The sequence below is a fragment of the Crocuta crocuta genome, unplaced genomic scaffold (genome assembly GCF_008692635.1).
Source record: "Crocuta crocuta isolate KB4526 unplaced genomic scaffold, BGI_CrCroc_1.0 scaffold113, whole genome shotgun sequence".
Classification (NCBI taxonomy): Eukaryota; Metazoa; Chordata; class Mammalia; order Carnivora; family Hyaenidae; genus Crocuta; species Crocuta crocuta.
This window is the reverse complement of record NW_027530368.1, coordinates 15,248,034-15,256,806: the sequence shown is the minus strand read 5'-3', so window position 1 is coordinate 15,256,806 and position 8,773 is coordinate 15,248,034. Positions and strand designations below refer to the sequence as shown.

Genomic DNA, 8,773 nt, shown 5'->3' with positions numbered 1-8,773 from the left:
GGCTACTCAAAGAGATTTCCTTCCAAAGAGTACAGTAGAGAAAAGGAGAGAAGAGTTAACTCTGTAGTAGAGAAACCCAAAAAACAGCATTTCAGCCAAGGTCAACATCAATAGTGGTAAGTCAAACTGACAATATGCTCCCTTTATATGTCATGAAAAGGTGCTTAAACTCTACAATACACTTCTCAAAAACCAATAACCCCAATCTGACCATGAGAAAAACATTAGACAAGTTCCAGTACACTAGTATCTTATAATATACTTGACTAGTGCTTCTCAATAAATCAGCTCATAATCATAAAGGAGTCAAAGTTATCAAAAGCCAAGAAAGTCTGAGACACCGTCACAGGTAAGAGAAGGCTTAAGAGATACAATAACATGGTATCTTGGATGGAATCCTGGAATAGAAAAAAAGACATTAGGTAAAAACTAAGGACATCTGAATAAAGTATGGGTTTGAGTTAATAATTACATACCAACACTGGTTCATAAATTTTAACAAATGTACCACACTAATATAAGATGTTAACAAATCTACCCACTTGTGTAGATCAACCTACTTGTGTGGAGAAGGTAATAGTATATGCGAACTCCCTGTACCAACTGCTCAATTTTTCTGTGACTCTAAAACTGTCCTTAGAAACTAAAAGTCTTCTAATAAAAGAAGAAAATGGTTAAAAAGAATTGTTTAAAAGAAAATAACAGTGTATTGGGAGGATTACAAGATAAAAAGAAATAAAACCTATGACAAGAGCACAAAAGCCAAGTGACGAGAAAGAATACGTTGTAAGATTTTTATACTAGAAGTGGTACACTGTAAGTAGATTATGATAAATTAAAGATGCATACTGTAAACCCTAGCTAAAAAAGAGACAAAAATGATATAGTTAATAAACCAATAGTGCATATAAAACAGAAACCTACTACTACTTTAAGTTAAATCATAACAAGCTTAAGATGTATACTTAAATCCTAAAGCAATAAATCAATGAGGAAAAAAAGCTAATAAGCTGAAAGAGGAGGTAAAATTTAATTATACTGTATAATCTATTACAAAATTCAGAAAAATAGGAAAAGGATAACAAGGAAACACACTAAACAAATAGAAAACAAGTAGCAAGATAGATTTAAACCCAACCATATCAGTAATTACATTAAATGCAAATGGTCTAGGGGCACCTGGGTGGCTCAGTCAGTTAAGCTTCCAACTCTTGATTTTTAGCTCAGGTCATGATCTCACGGTCATGAACCCCATTTCGTTAGGTCAAGCTGTGCTTCAAGCTCTGTGCCAACAGTGCAGAGTCTGCTTGGGACTCTCCCTCTCTCTCAAAATAAGTAAATAAACATTTAAAAAAAATGTAAATGGTCTAAACACATTCAAGTAAAAAGCAGTGATTCTTAGATTACATGAAAAAGCAAGGTCCAAAAGAAATCCCATTTAAATATAATGGCACAAACAGGTATAAAATAAAGAATGGAAAAAGTCAACACTGATCAAAAGAAAGCTAGAGTCACTATACTAATATAAAAAAACAGAGATTCTAAGGCAAAGATTACCACATATAAAAAGGGTCATTTCACTGTCAATAAAAAAAAAAGAAAAGAAAAAAATCAGTTCAAGAGTGCTTAACAATCCTAAAAGTTTATGTACCTAATAAAAGAACTTCAAAATAAATAAAGCAAAAACTGAAAATCAATGTAGAAATTGATCGATAATTATAGTAGGAGATTTCAATACTCTCTTTCATTAATAAAACAAGCAGATGGAAATTCAGTGACCATATAAAAACTCAAAAAGCATTATGAACCAACTATACCTGACGTTACAGAATAATCCATGCAAGAGCGGCAGAATGCACATTCAAGTATAGACACAACATTTACCCATACAGGCCATAGTCTATGCCATAAAATAAGTCCCAAAATATTTAAAAGAATTTAAATCATACAAATTATGTTGTGACCAATATGGAACTAAATTATAAATCAGTATCAAAAAGAGATCTGGAAAATCCTCAAATATTTAGAAGGATGTACTGTTCTTCTAAGTAACCTATACAACAAAAAAGAAATAANAAAAAAAATCATCATTTGGTGCAGCACCTAGGTGGCTGACTGAGCATCACTCCTGATTTCAGCTCAGGTCATGATCTCAAGGTTCATGGGTTCGAGCCCTGCATCTGGCTCTGTGCTGACAGTGCACAGACTGCCTAGGATTCCTTCTCTCTCTCTCTCTCTCTCTCTCTCTCTCTGGCCCTCCCNAAATAAGTATTCTGAACTGGAAAAATGAAAATGAAAATACAACATACAAAAGTGTGTCTTACACAGCTAAAGTAGCATCTGAAGAAAAATTTACAGTACTTAACATCTATATTATAAAACAAAAAAGTTCTCATTATTAAGCTAACCTCCCACTTGACAAAACTGGGAAACTTAATAGAAAGCAATAAAACACAAGCACAAAGATAAGAAAAATCAGTAAAAATCAAAAGTAAGTTCTTTGAAAGGAACAATAAAGTTTGGTTTTTTTTTTAAGTTTATTTTGGGAGAGTATGCAAGAAAGTTGGGGAAGGGAGGGAGAGATTGAGAGAGAATGAATCAGAAGCAGGCTCTGCATGGTCAGTGCAGAGCCCACTGGATGCAGGGCTTGAACCCACAAACCGTCAGGTCATGACCTGAGTCGAAATCAAGAATCAGACCCAAAATTAAGAGTCGGATGTTTAACCAAGTGAGCTACCCAGGTGCCCCAAGATCAAGAAAATTTATAAGCCTCTATCCAGTTATTTCTGCTTTTAAGAGACGGTACCTCATTTCTTTCCTTTTGAATATGGACTAGATTTAAGACTTGCTTCTAAAAAACTGAATAAAGTAGAAGTATGCGTTACCTTCCGAGGCCAGGGGGGAAAAGGTACTATGCAGCATTCTGCTTGATCTCTGCTGCAGCACCCAGGGGAAGCTAGCTGCCATGTTCTGAGGACACTATGGAGATCTATGCAGTAAGGAACTGAGGCCTCCAGTCAAGAGCAGCAGAAAACAGAGGATTCCGATCAATAGCCATGTGAATGAGCTATCTTGGAAGCAAGTCTTTCAGCTCTAGTCAAACCTTAAGAGAACTGGCAAACTGGCTGACATCTTCACTTCAAGTTCATGAGAAACACTGATCGAGAACCATCTACCCAAGTAACCTTCAAATTCCTGATCCACAGCATATGTGATAATAAATCTTGTTCTAAGCCACGAAGACTTGGGATAGGTAGTTAGGCAGCAAAAGATAATCAATATAGGGAACATCATTATAGACCCTAAAAAGATTCACTAAAAGGATAATAATGGAATATTATAAAATAACATTTAAGCCAACAAATTCGAAAGTCTAAAGGAAAAGGACACAAACTGCCAAAGCTCACTCAAAAAAAAAAAAGGAACAACCTAATAATAGAGAAAATATCTTCTTTAAATCACAGGGTTTATTCTCATACACACATACACATACAAAGGATCAGTAAGTTTCACACACTATAATTTTTACAAACATTACCTAATCACAAAAGAACCTGAAATAACAAAATTAAAAAATCAAAAAAAGACTTGAGAAAATGTTTTACTTTTCTATGAAATAACTCCTAGGTACAAGGGATCTACAAAGTAAACTTGAGTACTAAAACATGATGAAGAAGAAACACTGCAAGTCAGCATATACGAAGTACTATAAAAACAGTAAGAGGAAAATACAGAGCCATAAAAACTTGTATCAATACAAATGCGCTCTCACAACCAAATAATGAAAGTAATGATTATAATCCATTAAACAAATTATTTTTAAAACCAACAGTCCCTTCTGATAAAAGTGGGGAAAAAGAGAAAGCTACTCCTTACAACAAAATGACAATAAAGAAAAACTAGTGAAGTTAAAAAAAATCATCATTTGGTGCAGCACCTAGGTGGCTGACTGAGCATCACTCCTGATTTCAGCTCAGGTCATGATCTCAAGGTTCATGGGTTCGAGCCCTGCATCTGGCTCTGTGCTGACAGTGCACAGACTGCCTAGGATTCCTTCTCTCTCTCTCTCTGACCCTCCCTCACTCATGCACACACTGTCTTTCTCTCTCAAAAGAAATAAACTTTAAAAAAGAAAACGAAATCATCATTTATTTGGCAACCACCACAAAACTAACTGGTTCATTCAAGAGTCAAGAGATGCTAAAGCTGGTGTGTGTACCTGCATGTTTGAGGCCTCAGAGTAGCTCTCTAGAAGTACTTCTGAATTACAAAATGAAAACCTGGCACAAGCCATCTAATCACAGGTGATTAGAGGTAACATCACCAAGGAGACCTGCTGACTTCACGTGCCCTGAAACCGACACAACATTCTATGTCATCTCTGCCAAAGTTACATGATCTAAATCTAATGATAAAGAAACATCAGTCAAACCCAAACTGAGAGACATTCTGCCTAATAACCAAACTGTATTCTTAATATCAAGTGTGGGGCATCTGGGTGGCTCAGTCAGTTAAGCGCCGGACCCTTGGTTTCAGCTCAAGTTATGATCTCACTCATGGTTTGGTGGGTTCTAGCCCGCATCAGACTCTGCACTGACAGTGTGGAGCCTGCTTGGGATTCTCTCTCTCTCTCCCCTTCCCCCCCTCTACCCCTCCCTGACTGACATGGTCTTTGTCTCTTTCAAAGCAAATAAATAAACTTTAAAAAAAATTATCAAGTTTGTTAAAAGCAAAGGGACCATGGAACCATTCCAGATTAAAGAGGTATGTCAACTAAATGTAATGTGAGATCTTTCAGGAGGCTGGAAAGGGCTACAGAATATGTAATTGCAAAATCAACAAAATTTGAATTTGGAGTCCAGATAATGGCATTACATCCTGATTAAATTTCCAGTAACCATAGTTACTGTGGGTTTATATAAGTGTACCCTTGTTCTCATGAAATATATGCTGAAATATTTAAGAATAAAGAGGCACTATGTCTACAACCTAATCTCAAACTGTTCAGAAAAATAATGTATATATACCCATCCACATACATACTCAGAAATAATAAATCAAATGGGGCAAAAGTAAAATGGTGAATCTAGGTAATCTTCATACATGCTTGTTATTGTAAGTTTGAAATTGTATAAAAGACACACATTTTTAGACAAAAATCAGCTCCACCTAACAAAATAACGTTAAATTAGGTTGTTTAGGTTAAGACGCTGCTTAAGGCAGGTATCAATCAGAATGGTAGCAACAGCAAAGTCACAGGCAAATTTCATCTAATCTCAACTCTGATGTTTACCCATTTTCTAAGAGGCTTTAGTAGACAACACATTTAACACAAAGTACTTTCCTCAAAGTGCCTAAAAGGCGGGAAACATGGTTCCTGATAAAAACGTAATTTAAGATCTCTTCAGTTGTTCTAAATGTTGTCTGAAACTGAATCATGGTTTCACCTAAGTCATTCAAGACCGATACTTCCAACTGCAGAACGGAAAAATGAACTACCTTTACTCCCGAAATAATAATGAAATTCAACCTCTACTTTGTGATGATACCCATGAATTTGAAGGAAAATGAAAATATCCATATGTCTCCCTCTCTAACCTTCCCGTAACCACAGTGTATTTTGATTAGTTATACACTCAATATTCTGAGGGGTGGGTAAAAGTTTCCTTTAGCAAGTAAATTTGGGCACTCACTCATTATTTTTGAGAGATAAATGTAAGCTTTGCGTAAACTTCAAAACACATGGTAATTCCAGGATATGGCCCTGATCTTCAAAAAGTATGTGTGCTGGTGGGGAAATGGCAGGTAAAGACTGTCTATCTTCTAGGCACAAACACCCAGTCCTAAAATAAATAAGTTAAGGGGATGTAACGTACAGCATGGCAACCAGAGTTAATACTATTGTGTATCTGAAAGCTGCTAAGAGACTAATCTTAAAAGTTCCCATCACAGCAAAAAAATTCTACAGCTACACATGGCAAATCGGATGAACAGCTAGACTGAACTGTGATAATTTCACAATACATACGTATACTGAATCATTATGTTGTACACCTGAAATATGTTGCATGTCATTTATAACTAAAAAAAAAACATGAAATATGCTTCTCTTTAAAGTTAAATAAATTATGAAGTTTTCAAATACCCAATACTCATTTTTGAAAGGTGAAACGATTCTCTTAATGACTATAATTAAGAGTTAAATTTTACCTCCATCCCATTAATTTAATACTGGCAATGTCTGTTTTGATGAAAATCGTTGAATGGAGCGTTAATCAAGGTAAGGTGGGGCAATGCAATTATTCATTTTCCTTTCAGAAAATAAAAATAATTCTGAAAATAGAAATTTTTATTCATCATGATACTTTTTTCCAAATTATCTGGTTAATCACTAAATTTTAAATTTATTATTATGACAAAATTGCATAATTTGCTTTTCTATAAAACTGAGTTCAAATAATCTTGCCTAAGACTCAAACCTATTTTCCCAGCAAATACAGTTCTCCTTCAATGTTGTTTAAATAAGACCACTTTGTTTCTTTCCTCTTCAGGAATTTCCCCTTATTTTGCAGAGCAAATCAAATCTTCTGGTTAGTCAGTCACTTGTTAAATTTTACAGCTAGAAGGTACCGCTGATAATTTAACCTATTCATGACCCATACTTTAAGTTGTGCAGGTGGTTAGGGCCCACTGCCTAGTTAAGCATCAGTCACTTAAGCATGACTCTTGATTTCAGCTCAGGTCATGATCTCACTGTTGATGAATTCAGAGCTGCACATCAGGCTTTGTGCTGAAAGCCTGGAGCCTGCTTGAGATTTTCTTTCCCTCTCTCTCTCTCTCTCTCTCCTTCCCCCGTTCGTGCTCCATCTCTCTTACTCTCCCTCTCTCAATAAACTTTAAAAACTTTTTTAAAATGTTGCAGGTCATGGTTTTTGTGTGTGTGTGTGTCTGGTTTCACCAGTTTTTCCTTAGACTGAATCCATTAATTTTAAAAGATTAAAACATATATATGTGTATGTGTGTGTGTGTGCGCGCGCGCGCAAGGAGGCGATATCATGTTGAGTATAAAGGTCAGGGAGCGAAAATCTATACTCAAAATTCTACCCTAAGGGATCTGGGTGCAACACAGAGGAGCAAAATCCAGGGGTGGAATCACAAAGCCTGGCTTTCAGACATTCTGGGGATCACGGGCAAGTAACTTAACCTCTCCACCTGCCCATGCCTTGATTTGCTCAACTACGAAGAGAGAATGATTTTTTTTTTTATTCTGCCTCAAGGGGCTGAGCATTAGTGAAATCACGTACTTAGAAAGCGCTCTGTAAACTTCAAGATGTACACGTGTGTTACTATGTGCAATAAACTCCGCAAGAGAAGCCTCTCGCACTCAGGAAAAGTAATTCTGTTGTCAAGATTCCGTACAAAATATCGGATGGATGTGTTCAGATACACACGACTTAGCTCAGAGCCAAACGGAGGTTTTCCTCAAAAAAAAAAAGTACATATTTATATTATGGTCTGGAAAACGAACATAATTAGAACGGATTTTCTTGTGAACGGGCACCAGCCTTCGTGGGGCTTGGAGAGAGGGGATGGTGGTGGAATCGAGGTAGGCAAAAATTTGCAGAAAAACAAAACAAAACAAAAAACTCCACAGAGTTAAAAGGTGGGACAGACAGAAAGTCAGGAAGCGGAGCGAGGGGGCGTGGCCCTCCACCCCGCCCCCCGCTCCAGGCGCGCGCGGTGCCCCCTGGCCAAGCCCCTGACTGCGACCCCGTCCCAGGCCCCGACGCGGTAGGGGGGGCCGGTTGCCAGCAACAGCGGCCACCCCCAGACCTCTAGACCCCGAGGAGCGGTCCCGCGCCGCCCTCCTCGACCCCCACTGGTCCTGCCGCTAACGGCTCCCGTAACTGACTTCCAGGGGCGGAGCTGCGCCGCGCGAGAGAGGGGCCCAACTAGCGAGCGAGCAACAAGCGGGCGGGTACCTGAACCGAAATGAATCCTTCGTACACGGTTTTCGCCCGGTTCTGAGGCAGAAGCAGCGGGCACTGGCGCAACAGGCTCGCTTCCATCTCCGCCATAGTTCGCCGTTCGTGCAGCCGCCGGGGGTTTCTCCGCTCGCCGGGCTCCGCACATGCGCAGTCGCGCCAGAGCCCTGGGCGCCGAGGGGCGGAAGCTTGGGCTTTGGCGGGAAAAAGCCTCGAAGATTCCGCGCGAGGGGAAATGGAAGATCTTGCGCTAATCCGGGCAGCTGGACTCAGGCCCAGCCACAGGAGATGCTCAGCGGGAGGCAGCATTGGCCCCAATAGGGGGCAGGAGGGAAGACTGTTCTCAGATTCACAAATGTAATTGAACAAGATCATTCCAGCCTTGATCGTCCCAAATAACCCTTCTGGTAACTGTGTTTGATTTTACTGAAAGACTACGGCAACTCTGTGGAGTTGCATTTCTTCCCGCGTCAGATGATTTGTACAGCCTGGGTATTGTATTTCCTTTACCCTGAACCTGCTTCAACTAGCCTTCTTCACTGTAATCAGTCTGTTAACCTGTTCTACAGGGCCTTCTTTATGCCTTCAGCATACAGAAAAAATGTATTATTTTGTATGCATTACCCATTCAGTATATCATATGCAACATTGTAATTCTATGGTTTACCAAGTTTAGTCAGATACTATTTGAGAAGTGCACAATTGCATGTGTGTATGTGTGTGTGTATACACACTTATCTCCAGATACGAGTCAACACCTACTTGGCTTTGGTGCACTGCATTCACAA

The 8,773-nt window shown here is 38.7% G+C and overlaps 1 protein-coding gene across 4 annotated transcripts in view; it reads right to left on the bottom strand.

The window, feature by feature from the left end:
* FANCL (FA complementation group L) overlaps window positions 1–8,115 on the bottom strand; it is a 92,944-nt gene extending 84,829 nt beyond the window's left edge. For all 4 annotated transcript variants that reach the window (XM_077766487.1, XM_077766488.1, XM_077766489.1 and 1 more), the window contains exon 1: window positions 7,983–8,115. In XM_077766487.1, coding sequence (XP_077622613.1) covers window positions 7,983–8,078 — 96 coding nt within the window. In that variant the 5' untranslated portion in view covers window positions 8,079–8,115. The remainder of the gene's footprint in view (window positions 1–7,982) is intronic.
* Between the last annotated feature and the right edge of the window lie 658 nt (window positions 8,116–8,773).